Source organism: Tyto alba, unplaced genomic scaffold, assembly GCF_018691265.1.
Source record: "Tyto alba isolate M040663 unplaced genomic scaffold, T.alba_DEE_v4.0 Super-Scaffold_48, whole genome shotgun sequence".
Classification (NCBI taxonomy): domain Eukaryota; kingdom Metazoa; phylum Chordata; class Aves; order Strigiformes; family Tytonidae; genus Tyto; species Tyto alba.
In genome coordinates, this window is record NW_024881324.1 from 9,553,354 (window position 1) to 9,576,973 (window position 23,620).

At 45.2% G+C, this 23,620-nt stretch overlaps 1 protein-coding gene and 2 long non-coding RNA genes across 5 annotated transcripts; 2 read left to right on the forward strand and 1 right to left on the reverse strand.

Annotated features, from left to right (window-relative positions):
- The first annotated feature begins 1,404 nt into the window (after positions 1–1,404).
- On the forward strand, positions 1,405–7,776 carry LOC104363973 (transmembrane protein 14C). 3 transcript variants are annotated; one of them, XM_042806726.1, is made up of 5 exons: positions 1,405–1,566; positions 1,655–1,731; positions 4,119–4,220; positions 6,922–7,009; positions 7,207–7,776. In XM_042806726.1, the coding sequence occupies exons 2-5, from the start codon at positions 1,656–1,658 to the stop codon at positions 7,262–7,264; spliced, it is 324 nt and encodes a 107-aa protein (XP_042662660.1). In that variant the 5' UTR covers positions 1,405–1,566; position 1,655; the 3' UTR covers positions 7,265–7,776. The 3 variants fall into 3 exon arrangements, with proteins under 3 accessions (XP_042662660.1, XP_042662661.1, XP_042662662.1); XM_042806727.1 differs by having other exon boundaries at positions 1,405–1,528; XM_042806728.1 differs by lacking the exons at positions 1,405–1,566; positions 1,655–1,731 and adding exons at positions 2,114–2,574; positions 2,923–2,987.
- Positions 7,777–10,146: 2,370 nt separating this feature from the next.
- LOC122154803 lies at positions 10,147–23,135 on the forward strand. The gene is made up of 4 exons (XR_006166877.1): positions 10,147–10,271; positions 17,117–17,208; positions 17,344–17,483; positions 21,965–23,135. It is a non-coding gene; the product is annotated as an uncharacterized LOC122154803 (long non-coding RNA).
- Positions 10,439–13,207, reverse strand: LOC122154804. The gene is made up of 2 exons (XR_006166878.1): positions 12,809–13,207; positions 10,439–11,387 (listed from the first exon to the last, which is right to left on the reverse strand). It is a non-coding gene; the product is annotated as an uncharacterized LOC122154804 (long non-coding RNA).
- Positions 23,136–23,620: the final 485 nt, after the last annotated feature.

Genomic DNA, 23,620 nt, shown 5'->3' on the forward strand with positions numbered 1-23,620 from the left:
GCGGAAGAACGACACACCGAGACGGGTTCAATGTGGGTAATAGAGCATCAATCTACGTGTGTCTTTATTGGTCCAGGGTACATATATTTATATAGACAATGATAATTATTATGCCTACTAGTCACTAGCTGATTGGCTTAAGCTCTAAAGGTCGTATTCACACGGTCCACGTACTTGCAGTCAGCTAACAGCACAAGCTTCTTATAACACTAAGTTTCTCATGCCACTATTTCTAATTCCTCTTGACTTGTTTTCAATACACAATGGTACCATAACACAATGTTTCTCAGACCACCGTTACCATAACACTAGGTTTCTCAGACCACTATTCCTAATTCCCCTTAACCTGTTTTCGACACACCACGGTACACAGGGCTGAAGCGTCCTTGACATTCCTCCTGTATCAGCAGCTGTGAGCAGCTGCAGGCAAACCCTAGTGGGGCCCAGCATCAGCGAGGCAGCATCAGCCCCTAGAACAGGCTCTGATGACTGCTCGGTGGGCTCAGGACCCTTGTCTCTGAGCCATTCTCTGTTGTCCTGAGCCTAATTCATAAAGATGAGAAAATTTGAAATGCATCTAGAGAAAGCTGAATTTTGCAGAAAGCACAGGCCTCTGATGTTTTGTGCCTTCTGTTATGAAGAGGCACCAAAGGCCTTCGGCTGAGGGACCTGGCTGGTGGAGTGCTCACTCTTTCTATGTGGTTAAACGTCCATGGGAGGTAACTGGAATAAATCATACAGCACCATTTACGTGAAGAAAGCCAGTTTCAGCACTTGAAAAGAGTTTATCTTTGTAGATAAACATCTCTACATTTTTTCCAGATTAAAAAAATGCAAAACTTTTTCTTTACAAGATGTTTTCTGTCTCCCACAGTTGTGTACGTCCTACAGCAAGACTCCTTTTTCTGTTGCACTAGCTGTACTTGCAATTTGAAGATTACAGATACCCTATACATCTTCCATAAAAGGGCTATACTGAAATTACTGACCAAAGCTGGAAGCAGCCTGTGGGCTGCCCAGAGTTGTAGCTCACTCCACAAAGCAACCCCAAATTCTCAGCTCTACCACGTCCCCAGCTTCTGGGACAGCGCTAGGGCGCAGTTAGGAAGGAGCTTTGCCCCTCACCAAACCACCACACCAAACCTCGTCTGCACTAAGCTCTCCCCTCAGTTTGTAGGCACCGGGGCTCGCTGGGGCATCCTCGGGGACCCCCCGCGGGGGCCGGGGGAGTGACCCCAGAAGGCGGGGAGGCACCGACGCCTTCCCCCCGCTCAGCCCCGCGCCGCGGGACCACCCTACCCTGCCTATTAGCGGGGTTCGGTTTGGTTCTTCCCCCCCCCTCCCCCAGAACAGCCGGAAAAGGGAACCCTGGGCCGGTGCTCCTCCCCTCCCCTTCCGCAGCCGGCTCCGCCCCGCGCCGCCGGGGGCCCGGCCCGCGGATCTTCCGTGGCGGGGCGGGCACCCGAGTCGGCCCTGCTGCCCCCGGGCTCTATTCCCGACCAACGGGTTTTCATCTCCTGGCGCTCGGGTTAGGGCTTAGGCTTTACGCAGGAGGCCTTGCTCCTGGTAAAGCTCCCCACGGCCAAAGGCCATTATTTATGTTGTTTTTTTTTTTTCTCTGAAAAAATAATCCTGACCCCCATTTCTCTTCCAGCATGGCAGTGGACTGGCTCGGCTTTGGCTACGCCGCCCTGGTGGCATCAGGAGGGCTTATTGGCTATGCAAAAGCAGGTACGGTGCGGGAAGGTGCTTCTCTCTCCCTTTCCCCCCACCCCCCAGTGACTTTGTGGGAGCTGGGCGGCTTTTGGTGAAAGGCTCCTATCTCGAAGTTCATGCAGATACAAAATGTATCAGCTTGGGCCACGTACTGATAACTTGCAGCTGTTGGGGTGTGGTGCTTTTGGGGTTGAGCTGGTGCTTTGGGCTGATAAGACCACCATCTGCTTTCTGCTGGATCCTGCCTCTGCGTTGTGCTCTTTGGGTGAACTGACGTAAATTTGCTTCAGGAAGGCTTTTCCCCTGATATTCTAAATACCAGCATTCTATAAATGTTCTGTATCTTCAAATGACTTAAATAATATTTTTTTTTTCTTTAGAGGTTTATTCTCATTTTAATGTTCGATGGTAACAGTATACTGTAAGATGCAGAGTTTTCAGAAGGATCCTTTCTCCAAGTAGAGCTGAACAATGCAAATCAGTCCTCAAACTTGTTCCATTTCTGGGCTCTGCATCATAAACTTACCCTCTGACCTACTGCTTTCACCTCCTGACCTTTTTCTGAGTTTGTCCTCCTCTGGACAGATCTGTGGATTTGTCCCTGCTGCAATACTGTTTCTTTCAGCTTCAGAACTCCCTATGTCATCTTAGTGATTGTGGTGTGAAGGTGCATTGCTGAAGTCAGTAAGAACCTTACCGGTGCATTTGACTACATAGAGGATAGTGCTTATTCCAATCTGTTTTCTATTGGCTTGATTTATCGTTTGAGCTGTGAGTGGAGTTCAGGGCAGAAAGGACAATACTGAGAACTTCAGTAACTAATTGCATCTTGTGTTTCTCTGAGGCCATTATGAAATGGTAGGTGTCTTACGCTCTGGTCCTACATGGGAGGACATGGCCATGCTGAAGTGAGGGAATCCAGGTCACGGGATTTTTGAAGGTGGAACAGGAACTTGTAGGGTGACTTGTAGGGAGGGGGGAAAAAAAAACAGGCAAGCTATCGTATCACTGCTAGTAACTTGGAGAAACCAAAAGAAAATGGAACTTTCATCCCTAGAGCCAAGATGGTGATCTGTTCTTGTACAACCAGGTCTATTTACCCACGCAGACTGCAGTCAGCAGTAGGTGCCTTGGGAAGAGTATAAGAACAGGGCAAGCAAAGAGTGATTGATTGATTGATTGATTTTTCTCTCTTCATTTCATAAGTTCTCTGGGTCCCAGTGTGTTGAGACTCAGGAACTTCCTGAGCCAGAGGTGCTGTGGTTGTCCTGGTAAGTGTATGTGTCATAGCTGCTTAAACAATGCCTCAAGGTAAAATTCAAGGATATGATGGTCATTTCTTGGCTCCCAGGCTTGTGTAAAGAATTGTAGCTGCCACATGTTGGTTTCTAAACTGTGTCCTGTGCAGAGCAGCCACTTACTAGAGCTTGCATCTTTTCCTTGCAAATGTGCAAGAATATCTGGTGCTTTCTATCATCTTTATCTGTTGCTTTTTATACCAAAAGCAGGATCTGAAGCAATGTTACAGCTGTCTTGTTGATGACTAAAAAATTATTACTCTCTGATAGCAATATGTGATCCTCCTGTAACAATGAGGGGCGATCCTTATCAGCTTAGCTTTGCAATCTTGAGTCTTTTAAAGGTGACCTGAAAAATGGAATATGTGAAGAACCACCCTCAGTTGCATTAAGTCCTGAGTTCTCCATTAGCCTTATTGAGGGCATTCACCATTCACAGTGGTCACGGCACTTCATTACTTGATGTCATCTATAAATCACCAATATGGATGTGGTATCCTTTATCTACGGGTAGCTTGGGGTTACCGTTTATACTGAGGATTTGATCCAAATATTAGGAGAGTCCAGGGAACCTTCTTCCAAGGTCTGCAATTACCTTTGGATCAGATCTCAGGTGTACTTAGGAGATATGACCTCTCTTATTTGACTCTGCTCTCTTCTTTGGCAGCTGTCTATTTGTCTGAATGCCCTCCTGTCCAGTTCAGTCCATCTGTCCTTTTTCTGACTTTAAACCCTTACTATTTAATCCATCTACTTTCCTGCCTCTCAAGAAATTCTGATATTACTGTGTTGAAACAGCATGCTTCAGTTTGCATAACGAAAACGCTAATTCTTTTGCTGTTCTCACAATTCTTTCCATTATAAATACAATAATGGCTTTGCTGTTAAAAAATTAGATACCAATGCTATTTTTATCTTATACAAGAGTATCTGAATGTGTTTCTTGGTGTAGATCAGCACGGTCTTAGTATCTTAAAAAGAAAACAAAACCTCTCTAATATGCTTTATAACAATGAATGCCCATCTTTTTTTTTTTGTTACTGTTGCTGTTAAGCAAATTTATTTCTGAGCTTTTAATAAATGCATTATCTTTTACTTATTCAGGTAGTGTGCCATCGCTAGCTGCTGGCCTTTTCTTTGGGAGTTTGGCTGGACTGGGCGCCTATCAGCTCTCACAGAATCCAAGTAATGTTTGGATTTCTCTGAGTAAGTCATTTAAAATATTAACTAGAAGGGATTATAATTACCCTAAAATAACTGGATACTTAAAACGTGTGCCTAAAATTCTTTTGGAATGGTTTTATAAATCGAGTTTCAATGTAATCTTTAAAGTTGTGTTTTAGTGAAAAATCTCCATGAGTGGCCAAACTCCACTGCTGTCTTGGAATGTAAACTGTTAGCATTACTTATTTCTTTTTTTAAAGAATGTATTGAGAATGCATATTAAAAACTGTCTTGCTCAGTGATTTCTCACTACATTTCTGCATCCCTTTTGCAAGAAGTACAAAGTGCTTTGGATGACAGTTCAAGCTTATATTTTTGGTCCTTTTCTACAATAGAAGAGGAAAGTATCTGTTATTTGTCATTAGAGTTTGTCTTCTGAGCATCAAAACACCTACAGGTTGTGAAGGAAAATGTGCGCTAGGATAAAGCGAAACTTACATGGTTTAAAAAAAAAAATCAAATACCATTATTTCACATCCTTCAGCAGAATAAAAATCAAATAAGCATTTTCTGCTTAAAAACTTCTGCGTAGTGTGGTGTGAATCTCCAAAATGCAATTTTTGTCTTTCTGCCATTTACCATATAAGCTCAGGGTTGCAAACAAGTTAGAATAGTTACCACTTTAACCCATGCATGTCTAAAGCTCATGCCAGTTGCCACATAACATGACATGAACTTTTCTCATTCACTGATAAGTTGGGGTGCCTTGCTATGTGTAGATAATTCCTGTAGCTCAGCTGAAGCCTGACACTTGTTAGGCTGCTGTATCTCAGATACCTGTGGGCACTTTTATGTAATCCTTTGGCCTCTATTTGTGTTAGTGGTATCCTCTCCTCTCTGTTCCTGATCTGTAGGAGACATCGGTGCATGACAGTTCTCTAGCACTAGCTGTGTTTCAGTCCCCAGGCTTTGCTGAATTGGTGGCTGCCACCATGTGTCTGTCTCGTACTGGTGTGTTTGAAGGTTCATAGTGCAAGGGAAGTGCTAGTAAATTGATGCCTGACCTCTGTGTGTCCTCTCCTTGTCTGGATCCTACTTTCATCATCCTGCAGGAGACTGGAGCATTTCAGGAAGAGTGATTCCCCTGCAGACTGCCCATACCCCCAGTAGGTTGTTTTATTCCTGCTGAAAATGACACAGACTGCGATTGGCTTGTTTTTGTACATGACAAATATGTGGAATGACAAAGGTGTTGCATGCCTGGGGAGATTTAACAGAGCAGCAAGTTTCAGTAACGCAGTATCTTCTTCCTTCTTCTCAGAACTGGAGCTTCCTTTCTCCCTGACTTTGAGAAGCTAACTGTGGAGGCTCACTGCTTAGTCAGTGCTTAAAGAGCTGCCGTAGCATTTGTTTGCTGAAGCAGTGACATAGCAGCTGGCTCTTTGATACATGAAAGACGTGAAAGGGGAAGGCCTAGTGTTCCTCTCCACTTCAGCACTGTCTACAGTGCAGTCCATTTACACCTCTACTGGATAGGTCAAAAACTGTTTGTGGTCAAGCCTAAATAGCTGGAATAAATTGCAAATATAGCAAGCTTAACAGGAGTGAGACAAAGTATTTTCTCAAATGCAGGAGAGATACATTTCTGTAATCCAGTAGCATACAGAATCTTTTCTGCCTCCCTTTCCTACTTTAAAGTTTTTGAAGAAGATGTGTTCTACTGCTTAGACAAAATTACATTTGCTGTGGTGTGCATATTTTGAAGACTGGCTACTGATTAGAGTTTGGGGTATTGAAATACTCAAGTATTTAAGTTCTTTCTTTTGTATTAGACTGTGGTGCCAGTCTTTTACGTATCTACTTATATGAGACTGTTAGATGTCAATGACAGTATTTAGGGTGGTATTAGAGGAGAAGGCTGCCATGGCTGGGATTGAAGGTGGGCTGGGTCCTGCCGGACCAGCCATCACATCCAAGCAGTGGTAAAAGGTAAGAGTGGTTGGAACAACATGTTAATATGTAGCTGTTACCACTGGGTAGCAGATGCATGCTAAGGCTAAGGATTTAATCAGTATGTTTTCCATATAGCTTTCTTGGTGTTCCATCTTTCTTTGAGATACAGTGTTCCAGAGATTGCTCTTTCTGTTTTACTGGCTCAGTGAAACTACCTGGCTCCTGTCTCAATGTCAAGTGGTCAGAGTAGGTAGCTTTAACTCTCTGACTTTAGTGGAAGGTGGTGCAGGCCTGAAATGGATTGGTAATGCTTAGCATTTACATAGCACACTTCAAAAGGGAAGTCTTTTGCAAACATAAATGTGTTAATTCTCAGAACATTACTACGAGTTAGACACAAAAATGTTCTCTCCCTTTTATGAGAAGCAGGGTAATTATGTGCACAGGTTTAGTGATTTGCCTGTGCACAGGGAAGGAATGAGTTCCAGAGCAGCGTAGCATAGATTATTTCCAGTCTCCAAAGAAATACGTTTTGACAAAGAAATTTCAGGGGTGTGTGCAGAAGCATATGGAGTGCACTGTCTGCTAGAACTTGATTTAGAATATTTGTTTCACATACAGAGGCATTCCAAAGTTTACACAATTTATTGACTCTGTGTCCATCACGTGAAATAACGCTGTTACACTTTTTACTTGATGATATTACTTCTCTGTTCTCTTAGTTTTGAATTGTAGCATCTCTCACACACATGCATCTCCGCTGACTGGACTGTATAATCTCTCATTTAAGTTACATCTGGAACACTGACTGCTGTCATGGGAACAAGATTTTACAACTCTGGAAAATTCATGCCTGCTGGGCTAATTGCTGGTGTCAGGTACGACACAATATACTGCTCTTTTATTTTACCCCTCTTATGTGTGATTTCTTACTTGCTTATTTAAACTGAGATGGAGTGAATCATATTTTGTGTATCTTTTTTGTTTCCATGCACCGGTTACATGGGAAGTACTTGAAAATGTATGGACAGATTATTATTATTGTTTAATTCTGTGCTTTTCCCCCTTTATACAGTTTGCTAATGGTTGGAAGATTAGCACTGAAGATGGTGGAAAAGCCCCATGATAAGTAACTGTTCTTTTATATTTAATATCTGGATAAGGAAACCTGATAATGAAGTTGCATGAATGCAGAAGCAAGAAGATGGAACAGTTTTCTATATCAAGACAATTCTTTTCCTTTTTTTATATAAGGGGGAATGGAATGATGAGACAGTTTATGTACGAGGTGCCATTGTTTCAGTGATCTGGTAGAGCTATTATTGTGTAGTGAGAAATTGGTCCTGGCTTTGTTTTTTTTCCAGACAAATTTCAGCATATTTTAACACTTCCAGTTTTTGTATTCCAAAATACATATATGAGGCAGAGAGGACCTATAATTAAGAAAACGTCCACAAAAAGACACCCAGAGTAATTTGCTAAATACAACAGTTTACGTCATAATACTGGGCGTTACAGTGTGCTTTACCTGTTGCATTCTGAGTAGATACACCATGTCTCTATAACACCAAACAGATATCACCTTTTATTGTGAAATGATGCTGAAATGTTGCTTTTCTACAAGTAAAATCTGTTAAAAACCTTTCTTTGGCATGTTTTTGTATCTTTTTTTTGTGTTTATGGGGGTAAGGGGTGGGGTTTTTTTTAATCACCTTGTTTTCTCCTCAGTGGAAGTCTGCAGTGAACTGTCAGTATCCAAGTGCTGTCTTTCAATGGTATTTAAAGATCATTTTTTAAATGGAGGGGCAGAAGATTAAATCAGGGGCCTTTAACAGTGTGTTAAAACAGTGGTTGGAAAGGAACTTACTCTGTGGATTAATTAGGCGAGATCTGTGCTACGCTAAACGAACAGTTGAATCTGCTCTGGCCAGAGGACTGTGTAACTAGAATAAAGTAGTTTAACGTCAGCACTGTGTAATTCTGATCTTACAGGCTTATTTGACAATAGAATGTACCAGCACTTTATCACTTAGGGAAGTGGCTCTTCAAATCTGCCTTTACTAGGAAGCCTTGGAGTGTGTGGGGGGGGGGTTCCTAGTTCTGCTGCAGTGCCTGAGGACTGAAGTGTGGAAGAGGCATCAGTGGCATCTGGTGGCTTTGTTGCCTCGCCAGCCTTGACGGCCGCTCCTGCGCTCAGTCTCCCGGCTCTGTCAGCGCAGGCACAGCTAACGTGGGCTTAGCGCCGCGGTGGAAGGGAGGGGCAAGAAACGTGTGAAAGGAAATCCTTTGTCAACTTACCCTTTAGTGATACGTGATTATTGGTAAACTCGGATTCTTACAGTTGTATCTTAAAGTGATGTTTATGTAGTGACTATATAAGATTGTACTTTGGGACCTCTATACCATTGCTTATATCAACACTTTGTCAACTGCATAACATAATTATGGCAAAGCAGGTTTAAGTTAACTTAGGTCTTACATGCTTCCCATTTTGTAATGCTTAAATAAATTTGTAACAATTCTCTCAAACTGCATAAAACAAATACTGAACTGCATAATTGCTCCATTTCTTTGGTCACTTCAAAACTTGTATTTTCCATTCTGAAAACAGCATTTAACAGTATTGAGCCAGAGTGCCATTTCCATTGTTGTGAATCAGTGGAAACCCGTATGGTAGTAGATTGAAAGTTGTTGTAGTAGAAAGTAGTAATTACAAGCAGATCTATAGATGTTGGGCCAGTTGTGCTGTGTATTATTAGTTCTCTTAGCAAGAGTTATAAAATTAATTCCAGGTTTTTGAACATATTTCATATTGTAATCTCTCTTGTTTCCAGGCACTTAATCCATAAACAACCTGTTCTGTACAGGATGGATCTGCAGGGAGCAGCACTAAAAAGATGTAAAAGCATGTCTGAAATTCTAAGCTCAGTTAAATCATAGTATCTTTTGACCATGCTGTAAGCAAAATCCAGCAGGTTTTGTAATTACCTTTATATATTTTAAATCACCCTCTGTAATTGAATAGAAAATTCCATCCCTGCTATAGAATTTTCTAGAGCCATCCAAGAGTTAATATCCTTTCTCCAGACTGTCTATGCTTTTAAGCTGATTGTTAGATAATCCTGCAAGTTTTCTTTCCTATTTTTATTGTGTAGGTTTTGATGGGTTTTATCACCCAAGGGTGATCTCTATGTAAATTATATTATTACTTTTGCATTTAATTTGCTGTGGCCATGCCATGGCTTCAGCGAAACTTCATGCTGTGAGTCAGCTTGTGTATGGATGTAAAATTTGGAAGGAGTGATTTAGTTATTTTTATGAAATGAACTTAAAATAATGATTTACATAAAGGCTACTCTGCTCAAAGCACATTCTGCAAATAAAAATGTTAGTTTAATTTATTTACAGTATCAGCTGTCAGCATGCGCTGAAATGAGTACTGATTTTTTTAATGAGGAACAGGAAACTAGTTTTACAGTACACAGACTGGGTCAGCAGGATTCAACAACTCAGAGTTTAATCATGTCTCCAGAGCTCAAATACATTATAGCAATGACAGAAGAAGAGAGTTTGCATTATCAAATCCTCATTGCCCAGAGTGAAGACCCAGGCTCTCTATTCCGTGTGTTGCTGCCACATCTACAGTGCCTGGTGGAAGCTGCGCGGCAATTGGAAATGGCAAGTATTCCACCCCTCTCTTGAGGGGCTCACTCAGGACAGGGGGAGGGAATTTCCTATTCACTGTGGTAGATAAATGATCTCTTAAAAGTAGGAACTTGCCCTAGGCTTTGCATAGGGGATGTACCACAAATCCTGGAAAGCGAGAGGTGTTGGACCCCCTTTGGTTTCGGCTCTGGCTGGGTTCAAGGTCCCTTCCCAGGAGAGGGCTCTGTGCCTCAGGCCATCTGTAGGATATCCCACAGGAATACTGCCTGGGAAGCCACACTGCAGTGGAGAAGGGAGAGCAGAGTTCCTGGGACCTGTGGAAACAGAAGGAACTATTTTTTTTTTTTAGTCTTCTTTTAAAGCTAAACAGTAACTGGCAAAAATACAGAAACATCCTGAAGCTGAGAAATGGAACCCAAGTTCCCCTCTGCCAAGGTGGAAAACCCATGGGACAGCCTAAATTTCATCTATGCAGTATGTTTACTTCCAGCTAACCCTGGGTTATTTCCCATTCAGGGTCTCACCTGTGGTGTCCCAGTTGCTCACACTGGGACAGCACCAGGCATGTACAGGTTGGGAATGTTACTAACCCACCCACTTAGTGGAGATGTGAGCAAAGATTTTTTATTTTGGGGAGGGGGTGTGGGGTGTGGGTGTCAAAATCTTGTGTGCTTCAGTGCCTCAATTGTGCCTTAGTCTTTACAGGTGCCACACTGAGACCTCTGATACAGCCCTAATGTGCTGAGGCTCAACTGCAGCGCTGAGCTGAGGGGAGGAAAAGCAGTCTTTTCACTCACCCAGTGATAGATGTCGCACCCTAAGCTGTTCTTTCAATTAATGTGACATTTGCAGGTAGCAAAATCTCTTCAGTTTAATACAAATCTGTAGTGTAGTGTAAGAATATAAGTAACACTACACTTGTAATACAGACAACTGTCTCTTATGGACTAGCAAAGGAGAATTAGAGGAGGATAGAAATTGTTTCAAGTGGAATGGTTTAGAAGGGAGGTAGTCATGTGCTGTCCTACTTTATCTCTTGTTCTAAGAATATAGTACATGACTGCTTCTAATGCAAAGCGTATCCCCTAGCTCTGCTGCTGCTGCAGGCTTCGAAAGTGCAATTTGCTGTGTCCCAGTTCTGTCAGTCATTGTGCTGGGAGATGTTGGCGCTCTGTCATCCCCGGCTGAGGGTCAGTCCGTGCTGAAACTAATACGGTCTGAAGTATTACACAATTATCCTTTTGTGGTGGTAAAATTGCTGGCTTCTTGGCATTGTAGTCATGCTTTCTGACTGAGCAGCTTAATCACCTGGAAAAATGGGAGGGGAAAAAAGGATCAGGAGAACCTCCAGTCAATTATGACAGAAGGAGGAAAGTCTTTGTTCCTGCAGAATCCCTACAAGTTAAAAATGGCAAAATGTTGTCAATAATGGCACAGAGACATCAGCATGCATCTCCTTTCCCACTTCCTTGAAACGTCATGCCGGAGCAGATCGAAATGCTTATGGTTTTGTGCAATATCCCCAGCTCAGGCCAGCACACAAGTGCCTTTAGGTGTTCCTTTCAGTCTTCTCATGCATCTCTTCTGAACCTGTGAAACAGAGAAAATGTTTTCGGCATCCCTTCCCTTTCTGTCTTCTACACTGCTGTCTTACGCAGTGCGTGGCATAACGCGTTCCCTGCCCTAGAAGCAGGAATTGGTAGGTCTGATATCATTTTATTGCTGGTAGTTAATACAGTCTGTCTCTGTTTTAGTTTATTACTCTTTTAAAAAATACCTATTGAGAAAAATGATGGTAGAATAAATGTCTATTTCCCTTCTTTCATTTCATTAAACATTAATATTTACATAGTATTTTGAGATCCTGTCCTGCAAGTACTATAATTAAGGTAAATTGAGTTTTAGTACCAATACTTAGAATCACAGAATACCCTGAGTTGGAAGGGACCCATGAGGACCACTGAGTCCAACTCCAGCCTCCACATGGGGCAACCTACAAGTGAAACCAGATATCTAAGAGCATTGTACAAATGCTTATTGAACACCAACAGGCTTGGGGCCATGGCCACTTAGCTGGGAGCTTGTCCCAGTGCTTGAGCACCCCCTCGGTGAAGAACACTCTCACTTTCTTTAATTTTTAAATTTTTTCTCTCATTTTTCTTTAATTTTTTCCTTATCTCCCCTTTTCTTTTTTCCCTGTTTCTTTTTCCCTGGTTTCTTTTTTTCCTTGTTTCCTTTTTTTAAATTTCTCCCTCTTCCTTCCCTCTCCCCCCCGTTTTCCTCCCTCCCCCCTTCCCCTCCCTTTTCCTCATTTCTTCCTCCTTTTTCCCTTATTTTTTTCCATTTTTTCCTTCCCCCTTTTTTTTCCCCCTTTCTTTCTCTCTTTCCCCCTTTCTTTCTCTCTTTCCCCCTTTCTTTCTCTCTTTCCCCCTTTCTTTCTCTCTTTCCCCCTTTCTTTCTCTCTTTCCCCCTTTCTTTCTTTCTTTCCCCCTTTCTTTCTCTCTTTCCCCCTTTCTTTCTCTCTTTCCCCCTTTCTTTCTCTCTTTCCCCCTTTCTTTCTCTCTTTCCCCCTTTCTTTCTCTCTTTCCCCCTTTCTTTCTCTCTTTCCCCCTTTCTTTCTCTCTTTCCCCCTTTCTTTCTCTCTTTCCCCCTTTCTTTCTCTCTTTCCCCCTTTCTTTCTCTCTTTCCCCCTTTCTTTCTCTCTTTCCCCCTTTCTTTCTCTCTTTCCCCCTTTCTTTCTCTCTTTCCCCCTTTCTTTCTCTCTTTCCCCCTTTCTTTCTCTCTTTCTTTCTTTCTTTCCCCCTTCCCCCCCCCCCCCTTTTTCTTTTCGTTTCCCCGCTGTCTCCCCGTCAGCCGGTGCCCCCCGGCGCTGGCAGTGGGGGGGCCGCCGGGGCTCCCCAGCGCTCGGAGCCGGGAGGGGGCAGCAGCGCTGCGAGGGGGTGGCCGCCGGGAGACAGACACCCCACCCCGAGAGCTGGAGGCGAGGATAAATCACAGTGAGCAGCGCTTACCTGCTTCTAACTTGGGGTTTACCCACTTGTGGTATCTGGCCTGGAACACCAAGTGCGTTGCTTTGCTCACGCAGCCGAATACGGGTGTCCGCTGCTTTACCGCCTTTGCGCTGGCCTGAGGAATGAAAGGAAATGATGGAGGGGCAAAAGGCTTCTCTCACCAAGCTTGCCGGGTGATCCCGAACTAGCGCTGCCGAGGACCTGATCATAATCGCACAAAGAATGAAAATAAAAACCTCCTGCCACTGTTCCTACACCCCCTGAATGAAATCGCTGCCTATTCCCGGCATTGGGAGATCAGCCCAGCTTGTCTCACGTGTGTGTTTGCAGCAAGAAACAAAATCTGGAGGTTGTCAGCCTGAATCACAAGCAGAGGGGATTCAGCAGGACAGGCCTTCAGTAAGCACTTTTAAGAAATGCAGACACATTTTAGTTTTGTAAGGTGTTGCAGTATGTATATATATATATATATATATACACACACATAGTCATGGAGAGGATGTTGGATACATTCCTTCAGAGGCAACAGCAGTGCTTTTTCAGCAGTGGCATAACAAGAGGAAATGGCTGGGATCAAATTATCTGCTGTTACCTGAAGGCATCCCATCAGTAGGAGAGTTATTTGATGCACTGAAATTCCTCCTCGCTCCTCTGTTCCCCAATGAACCTGTGCACAGCTTCCTCTGGGGATGGGGCCAAGTGTTGCTCTATTAGTATGCAGCACCACAGCCAGCAGGACAGAAAAATACACAACAGGAGGACTGAAAATAGATGAAAAGGAGCAGGAGCAAAGTAAACGCTTTTAAGTTCTGGACTAAAATTTCCCTCCACTGAGATTCTGGTCTGTGGGGTCATGACAAGACCTGCAATATTCAGAGGTGAGGGTGAGGTTGGTTCCACTTACCGAATTCTGTTTTCAAAACAAAAATGAAGCCAAAATTGGGAGGTAGGGAAATTTTCTTTTCATGGATGTAAGAACCCAAGAATCACAAGAGCTGGCACAGAGTGACAACCCTGAAATCCTCTGAAAGTATCCCAATCCATAAAGCTGTTGTGAAAATGATCTTTCTGGTTCTCTGGGTAGTTGCATATCCCTGGTGTTCAGCAGCGTGCTGGGCGCTCCACCCTGCATTGCATTTAATCCCACACCAGCCTTCGGTTCCCAGGCGCGGCCTCACCCCGCATCCCTGCAGCATTTCCATCAGCTGAGGGGCTGTCCCCAGGTTTTCTCCTCCGTGTGCCACTACTGTCCCATCCCTGCCAAACAATAAGGACTCTCTGTTCAACTTATTCTTGCAGCTAGCATCTATACACATTTCTTTGGTTATAAATTCATTAATTTATGTGAAGGACAGCGAAGTGGTTTAGCAGCCAGTTCCTCGGGCAGCGCAGAGAGTCCCTGATTAACACAGACCCAACTTCACCAACGTCCTTCTCACAGCCAGGTGTCCATCCAGCACGCACATTCGTGCGTGTGCGCAGCAAGGCAGTATCATGAATGCAGAGGAGTTTTATTTACACTTTTTTAAGTGTTTTGCTTGCTTATGTATGTTTCTGGTATTTATCAGTGGATATAGCATTTATTTCTGTATATCCCATTCCCATACTGTCAAACAAGTAAACATTCCCAAGTCAACAGTAAAATGTTATAGACTTTTTGAGACAGAGGTGGCAGCAGCATGCAATCATTCCTGTTCCTCTCAGCTGTCAGCCATCAGAGCACCAGCTTCCCTAGGGATTGGTGTGTTGCACAGAGACAGAAAATAGCCATAGATTTTGTTAGACATGTTTGATTTATAGAATATATCCCACAGGGTGCCCTTCAGGATCAGGACTTTCCTCAAGAGTATTCCTTGCATGTGAGCCTTAACCTATGGTGTCACTTTATATGCTTTAGACAGGATTCACTGTAGCAACAAAGCAAAAGATCTGCTAAAAGAGGATGTTAAAAGTATTCAAATCCTTTCCCATCTACCAGAAACAGGGAGTGGTGCATATGTTAAAAAGGCAGCAGGAAAGAGAAGAGTTAATTATTTGAACAACCATGTTAAGTAAGACCTAATTAGTGCTAATCTCTGTTTTTCTTTTTTTGACCCATGAGCAATAAGTGTACACAGAAGAAGAGGTTTCGGGAAGAAAGGTAAGAGAGGTCAGCCTACCATTAATTACATCTTGTTTGGGTGGGTCACTGCAGTTGACCTCATTCAAATCTTTAATTGACATCTTGGTTTAAAATCCAAGATGGCAACACCATACAAGATTTGTGCTCACACAGAGTCATGCTGTCTTCATTAGTCTCTCATTCTTTCTCAAACATGTATTTCATATGCAGCTGAACATTTAAACTCAGCCGTAGCATTGCCTAGAGGTAGAGTGAATCTTGTATTGCCATGTCCTGCCTGATGCCAGGTGCTGCACTTCCACTTCATCCGGAAAATATAAATATGATGTATGCCCCTGTTCCCATCTAATCTGAGGGGAAATGGGATTGTGTGACATCCTTGGGAGCAAGGGAAAATATAAAAAGATGGGTGGTTAGCTAAAAAAAAAAAAAAGGAATAGTGAAACATCTAGAGTGCTGTGAAAATGTTGCCCTGGATGAAGGTTTCCAAGATTATCCTGAAGTGTGGCTGGGCTAAGCGTTGCTGACCTGAGGCATGTGGTGCCGACTGACCCACCTGAGTTTCTGTCCTCCTGTCTTTAGGTTTTTTGCTTTCCAACAGAGAGCTCTGACTGTGGTTGGCAGTGAATTTATTGGCAGATCTTGCCAAAAAACCTCTCAGAAATCCAAATATTTCCCTACAGAGGACAACGGAAGGAGAACGTATTTTTGTGTTAATTTCTCCTGAGGTTGCTCTGAAATTTATGGAAGAAGAGAAAACTGAAGCAATAAGCTTTCCTTTAGGTGCCTCTGGAGGCAATACTGATTCAAACTTAGTTTAATCACCATTCCCGGGTAAACTAATATTCACTAATCCGCTCAAAATTGTTTTTTAAAGAAGATGCACTTATGGGATCCTCTCCCTGAAGACAACGGGGCCCAAGGCACCCTGCACCCAACCACCCTGAGTGAAGAGGTGTAAACTGGAGCTGGCTGGGATCTCAAGATCTTGGAGTCAATGTCCCTTTTCCTCTCGGTCAGGAAAATTTCCTAATTCCCGAGAGTTCCCTCTGCATGGGAAATGAGGCTCTGCATGACTTTGGTTTATGAGCAAGACTGACAGGATAAACCATTGGTAATTTTAGGCCGAAGTTCCCAACTACACTCCGCGCCCACAGCAGAGCCAGGAGAGGGGGCAGTGTGGCTGTTCGCCCCCACGTAAAGATGTTACAGAGCTGCTTTGAGGCGTGATGGATATTTGCAGCTTGCAGGGAGGGGCTGTGGGGCCAGCTGAGAATGACACAAGTGCCATCCCATACTGGCGACACCTTCTTCAACCCCTCATACCAGTTAGGCACCAGCTGTGGTCTTTACTAGGCCAAAGGAGCTCCCCTTTCCCTTTGTACAGCCTATCTCCTACAGAGTGATTGGACTAAATTTAAAAAAAAAAAAAATGTCATCTTCTTGAAGGAATAGTCTCATAGCCTCTTCTGGAAAGTCAGTATTCTTTATTATCTGGTTTCCCAAAGAATTGAGGTTCATGACATGTCTGTCCAGCCATTCCCTTTCTGCCAAAAGTCTTGAACTTTCTGTCAGCTTCAGAGTGAATTTCCTGGAGAGGTGGAAGTTTAGCAGCTTCAGTTCTTTGAGATTTTTGAAAACCATTACCTGAATAGACAAGTAGAGGGGAAACTCAGCAAAGTCTGTTTAACATCTGCTGACCAGCCAAGCATCATTCACATGGCCCCTGTCCAGTCACACCAGTGTAGTGTCCTGGTGGGAAGGTAGAGACAGCGAAGGGGCAGAACATTTTGGTGGGATCTGGAGAGGCGCATGAAGGCCCAGGAAAGTGTTGCACAAGGGGGCACGGGGAACACAAGGAACCAGGCTTTGTTAGTCCTGCTGCTGTTGGAGAAGTAGAAAGGAGATTGCAGATAGGCTCTGAGGATTATCAAAACATTTATACCAAGAAAAACAACTTTATAGTGCTAGGATATAATCTTCTGATGCTCTAGTGTTAATGTTATCAAACCAGATCAGGGCCTAGAGCTCCTAGCAGAGATGAAAGTGCTGATGTGCTTGGTGCTGTATAGACCCTCACCCAGAGGTCCTTCACCCTGCAGGGACGCAGGGGATGGAAACCTCAGCCTAGAGTTCAGATCTTTACTGACTGATTTTGAAATTGTTGTTAATGCATTTATTTCCAGATTCATAAAGAACAAAGCACAATTTTGCACCTAGGCAAATCCAAGGGGACTCCTGAGAAGACCTGAGCTGAAAGAATTGGCCTTTGGAAAGGGTATTGCTATGATCACGGAGTGTTGGGGATATGCCTTTTTTTGTGCAAACCTTAACTTTCCTCTAAGGCAGTCTCAGAGGAGGGAAGAGGGCTATACGTCATTTATTTACAATGCTCTGGTGTTCGTTTCTGCAGGTGTTTGTCAGGGATGCTTTTGGGTGAGAAACTGGCAAAATGTTGAGCTGCTGAACCCTGGGGAGAAGGAACATTTCTATTCTTCTGAATGGAGAGAGTCCCGGCTAGGGACTGAAGGGAAAATGGTGCAGCACAGTAAGGTACATTTCCTGGCTCACTGTGAATTCTGCAGTCATGAGTGTTAGACTTCATCATTACAGGCTGCTTTGCCTCCCCTTAGCTACTGGAGGAGGCTGTGAGGCTGCAAACTTCACCACCACAGCCTGGAAGGCTCTTCCCTGTTTTATTGGTGTCACCTCCAGAATATCTTACCCCATATCTGCCCTGTTAGGGTAGGTGATAAAAGGCTCATCTCCACACGGGCAGGTGGGGGAATGCAAAAAGCATCTTGCCCTGGCTCCTCCCAGGGCTGTGTCTAGCGGGGCATCTCACAGGCTGAGGAGGTCCCTGCCCGGGGGTAGGGGACTCATCCTGGGATGCCAGGGATGAGCATCTTGAGATCACACAAGAGTTTTTATGGGAGGTTCTGGGGAGGAACCAAAGGTGGGGACGGGGAAGGATCGAGGTGATCTGGGAAGGAATGGTTGTGGGAAAATAGAGGGATAAAAGAATAAAAGGGAAAGGTCGTGGGTAACCAGGGCCTGGCCAGGATGCTTGTCTGCTCCTGACCAACACAGTCCATCCTGTTTCCTTGTTAAACTCTTTTTTTTTCCTGGGTGAGGGGCTCCCTGTCAGTGTGTGCGTGTGTAGAGGGTGCAAGTGCCAGCGGCTGGAGTGGGAGCGGGGGTCTGCCAGCAACTGGATTCAGTCTGGGTGTGTGTGTCAGGGCAACTGGAGCCAGCCTGGGTGTGTATGTTAGTGTGTGACAAGGAGCAAATATCGAGCTGAACTAGCTGGCTGGAAGGGTATGTGGCTGGGAACCCAGGTCTGGAAGTGGACGTGAGTCTGGGCTGGGTGTGCGTGTGTCCCCTACATTGGGGAACTGGATGCACTGGTGACCCAAGGGGTCCCAGCCAACGGGGCTCTGGGGTCTGTGGGGTCTGGACTTCTGTGTGTGTGTGTGTGTATCTGCACAGGAGGCAACTGAAGGTGAGAGGATCCTGTGCCAGTTGCTGGTCAGGTGGAGTGTCTGTGGACAGCTACCAGAGGGATCCATGTTGTATTCATACATTTTTTTAATATATATATACACATATGTAAAATATATGTATTTATTTCCCACTAGACCTTCATCCTGATCAGGCTGAAACAGGACGAGGCTGGGGGAATGGAGCTGTGTCATCTTTGTCTCTCTCAGGCTGCCAGATCTGGCAATCCTAACTAAACCACACTGACCCTGCTGGAGGGTGCCTGGAGGGTGCTGAGGCTCCTCACCTTTGGATTTGGGCCAAAATGGCCGTGTCTGAATTGTGTGGCAGGCAGGCTCCACGACAAAACCCTTGTCCCTTGCTCACCCAGAGCAGTGGGCACAGAGAAAATATCCCTCCTGCTGCTCTACGTGCCCAAATCCTTCATCGGTTTCCCTAACCACTTCCCTACTCACTGATGGATGTCCTTGCAGTGCATGTGAGCAGAATATATATCTACAATGAGCATTTTCCTTTACACTTCTGAAATACAAGAATTACCAGTTGTATCAGTAAGTAAAAATAATCAATTTTTTGTCTGGGGTGAATTTTTGTAAATGGTAAAGTGCTCTAGAAATATATTTTCAGATGGAAATTCTGACCCCTTGTTGTTCCTCATCTCAGAAGCCTTTCTCATATAAACCTACAACGAAGTACAGAAGTGCCAGCAATCTGTCTCTGGCAATAAATGAAATTCAGGTTACAAAATCATATATAATTTCTTTCTTCAGAATCATAAGATGATATGATGGGTGATATGATATGATAAGATGATATGGTGGAGCAACTGTAACACACTATGTACTTAAAAGGTGATGTGGAAAAAAAAGTAAAGGTGACTTTGTTCGGGTTATACACTTAATGAAAAATAAATACCAATAAGCTTCCTTTTGTCTGGTTTGATCACATTTTAGATTTCCAGCTGAATTGCTATATATACATTGCTACCAAGGCTGCGGCTAACCACAAGCGTTAACCCAATGTAGCTGAAGCAGAATCTGGCTGTGGGACAGGACAGGCTGAATTTGGAAATGGAGATTGTAACTCACCTCTCCCCACTCCTGCCCCCCGCCCTCTTGAATTAATTGTTGCCCATGTTTATGTAGACAGGCCTCTTTCCCAAAGAAGCAGCAACATGATAGCTTGCAGAAAAATCAGCCTCGTGCTGTTTGAACGTTTATGCTTTTCTTATGCAGTCTCTTGTATCTGTAGTTTGGTGACTTTGACTGGCCAGACACGTAGCTAGGACTACACATGTGCACCGCTGGAGCCCTGCTGAGTAAATAGCCAGGCCAAAGACCCCCTTTCACCAAAATGTGGGAGGGGGCCGAGCGAGCCTGTGGTCAAAACCCCCAGTGTGGTGCAGGCGTGCTGGGGCAGAGGAGCTGCAGGGGCAGGGTGCAGGGCTCTCTCACCCCCTGCCTGCACGTCTCGTGGGCCACGCGTTGCGCTCCTGCGGGCTGCGGCTCGGAACCCTCAAGTCTGGGCGAGTGTTCCTCTGCACAAAGTGTCAGCCCTAAAACCTTCGCAGGGCAGCGATGCTCAGGGGCTGGAGGGCTGGGTACTCGTGGCCAGCTGCACCCTAATGCTGTGCCACCGTCCCTAGGGTCACCCCCATCAGCCTCAGGACAATCGATTTTTTGGTCCCGACTCAGAACAAATACATTGGATTCAACCCCTCACAGGGAGGAGGTACAGCTGACAGCAGGCTGCTCTTGCCAGAGCAATTAACTAAAATTAATTAAATTAATACAGAGCAATGATCATCGCCACTTTCCTGAAGCCTGCCGCTGCATGACCTGTCCGTGGCTGGGATGTCCCTGCTTCCCTTGGGAAAACAGTGTCTGGAAATGCACTGCCCCTGCCAGAGTGACCTGAAATGATGTGCTCATTAGGGGAGAGGAAGGGAAAGATGGCATTTAGAGGAGGCCAGCGCTTAGGTGAAATCTCTCTGGCAGGCTAAAGACCCTAAAGCACCCAGTCCTGAAGCAATGGGAATTTCCTGCAGTGCTTCTGACAGTGGACAGGTTGCTAAACGCTCCCAGCTGTTATCCCTCGTTCTTTTTGCTGTCGTTGTGAATACCTGTGCAACCCGAGGTAGTGACACTGCACCCCTCCAAAGTGCCGCGTTACAGAAGATTGTTGGGGAGGGGGGGGGGGGTGGGAAATAAAACAGGAGTGTGCAAAACGCAGCCCAGCGAGGCAGGGGAGTGTTGCGCAGAGGTAGGAAGGGGCTGGTGGCTTGCTCGAGGCTGGGGCTGGCTGTGCCACAGCCTCCAGGCTGGTGGGTAAGACTGCCGGGAGAGACGCTCGCCCCGTGACCGAATGGCAAGTGGACCCGCGCGACCGCAAGCCTGCGGCGCCTGTTTGTGGGGCGGGTGGGCTTTCTGCCCTGCTTGTGGGCCAGCCGCTGCCGTCTCCACGTGTTGGCTCGACGTGTTTCTCCAGCGTTACCCCTGGGGAGCAAAAATGCAGAAGATTTCATAAAAATGGAAGGGAGGGAGGGAGGGAAAGGAGCAAGGGATGAAACCCACCCTGGCTGGCCGGTTCGGCCCTGCAGCAGAGGCCTGGCCTGAAAAAGGAACCAGCTAAACCCAACCAACTAAAGTCATGAAATTCTCTGTTGCGGCTGAGCCTTTGCTTTTTAAATGTTCGCTGGGCACCTGGGGGGAAGGAGAATGAAGAGAGATGCTGGAGCTGCAGCTGCCTGGCTCTCGGAGGAAGACACTGATCTAAGCATTTTCAATGCAGTTTGTTTGTATTTTCCCTTATGTGACTATATTATGTATACAAGGATGTACACTATATTTTAAGGAAACATATCTCTGAGGAGAATTAGAAAAGCATTTACCTAGCAAATCATGTCTGTTTCAAATCTTTGATATAAGGCAAGGAACCATACATATTTAAACTTGGAAGTAATTTTTCTATGTATGATTAACACAGATTTCTAATGTATATAGTGTTGCTTCTGCTAGCTGCAACCTGCTTTGTAACTTATAAGGGAAATTTCAGTGCTGTCTATTGAACTCTGACAAAGGAAATTTTAGAGGACAAATGAAGGATGCTCTTGAAAACCAGGGCTGTTAATTGGTACTCTATTCTGTATTGATCTCACTCTTCTGCTTCTGAATTTGACTGAAATTCTGTAACCCCAACCCAGGCGGTTTGCCATTAGAGTTTTTGTGTGCATTAACCCAGCAGTATTAAACCCTATGTGGTTCTGATACCCACCTTCTGAAACGCTTCTCATTTTTCCATCAGAGATGCCCATCCAGCAGACTTTCTGCCATTCCACACCCTGCCCTAAAATCACAGAAATTTGCCCATCCAACCGGTCTATTAAAAATTGTCCAGCATTTCCTGAAAAAAACACCCATATGGCTTGCAAAGCATCGCTTAGTCTTTTTGCACTTTTATGTTTCATTCCTCAGAATTGCTGATAGTGTTGTAGGTTCAAGTTTCTCCACATTAATTGCAATGATATTTTTCAGTCTTTTCCTGCCACCCGAGCTGCTGGCTTTCGATCAGAAATCACATGTGTGTTAGAAAGAAGCGAATTGCTGTCAGCTGGCTCCCGTCTGTTTTGCCATGGAGGGAAGGGTGAGGTGCACAACACGGGGCTTCTGCAACTGGGGAGAGAATAGGTATAAGATACATAAGGTATATGAAAGTAAGTGGTAAATAGGGGCTGCAAACCTCGATAACCAAACCCAGGGGCCCCTGTTTATATATTATTGGACTTGAATGGAGTAGAAATTGTTTCTATCCCTGGACTCACTGCTGAGCGGAGACTGACTATGGACTGCCCACCTTCCTGCGCCTCAGTGTCCCCGTATGTGAACTGGAGATAAAGATACCAGACTCTTTTATGAAGTGCTTTGGGACCTGCTGATGGAGAGCAGTAGGCATTGTGTGAACACAAAACGCCTTATTTGTCATGATGTGGCATCTTACACAGTCAGCCCTATGGGCACAGAAATTATTTCTGCAGAGCGAAAAGGTGCTAATATATCTGTAACAAATAGGTGAAGAAGCAGTCAGAGACGAGTAGATATCAGCACTAGCTTGGCTGAAAAGAGGCGTCACACACAGCCTGTTGGAGCACAGCCTGTACCTCAGATAAATTACAGATACAGGGACGTGCAGAGGGGCCATTCAACAGCAACGGCCAAGCCTTTCTGCAGATGAAGGAAGATCCGTGCTGAGGGCTGTCATCTTTCTCCCCTAGGAGGTTTTTGGGTACAAAGATGCCCACGCGTGTGACATAATGCCTCCCCCGGTAACCCCCAGGTTTCTGGAAAGCCGCGAGCAGGTTGTGCCTGTGCCACACAGGTGGGTGTTTGTGTGCTGGGTACATGCAGTGCCAGCAGCAAGCATCGGCCCGACGCTGCGGCCGCACAGCGGTGCCGTGCCCATGCACGGGAAAGGCTGCGCTTGCCGAGCACCCAGTGCGTGCCCAGTCAGCTTCTACTCCCCAGGGAAGCCAAAAATTTCCAGATATAACTCCCACGCAGAAACACCAACTGGTCTGCCAGATGACCTGGTAAGATGATCCTGGATAAAAGTATAAACCTCCCTCAAATGCTGGTTTGGCACCGTGTCCCTGCAAAGGCAACAGAAGACATCCAGGCATCTTATCTGTGTCCTGGCCGTGGCTTCCCTTCTCCTTCTTCACTTATTTGGTCGTTGGTACCCTCTGGGCGCACTTCTTTCCAAGAGGAGGTTGGTTATGTGTGTACAACCTGCCCACCTGTAAAACACACTATTTTGGGCTTCACGGCCAAGGGGTTTTGCCGCATGGATAAACCTGTGGTGGGGCTTTGGGAGACTGCTGGCCTTCACGAGCTTTTCCTCAGTGGGGAGAGCTGAAAGCCCACCACGTTGGAGCAGGGCCACGGCTGGAGGGGCTCATGGTTTCCCCTGGGGGAGCCGATGCAGCCCTTGTGCACCACTGCCAGGCCATCGCCGCCGCTGCCCGGCCCGTCCAGGAAGGGACATGAACCGGGTCCCCTCTTTGCCCCTCGGGAGCCTCTGATGTTGCAAAGAGCTGGGGTTTGGGGTTTGATTTCAGTGGAAAAGGAAGGGGAGCGGTCACCAGGCGCGAGGTTATCGCCAGCTGCTTTGCTCTTCCCCACGCGCAGGTGTTG

What these genes read in the sequence shown, in the direction of transcription:
- LOC104363973 (XM_042806726.1), top strand. Translation starts at nt 1,656, where the DNA reads ATGGCAGTGGACTGGCTCGGCTTTGGCTACGCCGCCCTGGTGGCATCA. An exon ending in TATTGGCTATGCAAAAGCAG is followed by an intron (nt 1,732 to 4,118) that starts GTACGGTGCGGG and finishes TTACTTATTCAG; the next exon opens with GTAGTGTGCCATCGCTAGCT. An exon ending in TAATGTTTGGATTTCTCTGA is followed by an intron (nt 4,221 to 6,921) that starts GTAAGTCATTTA and finishes CTCTCATTTAAG; the next exon opens with TTACATCTGGAACACTGACT.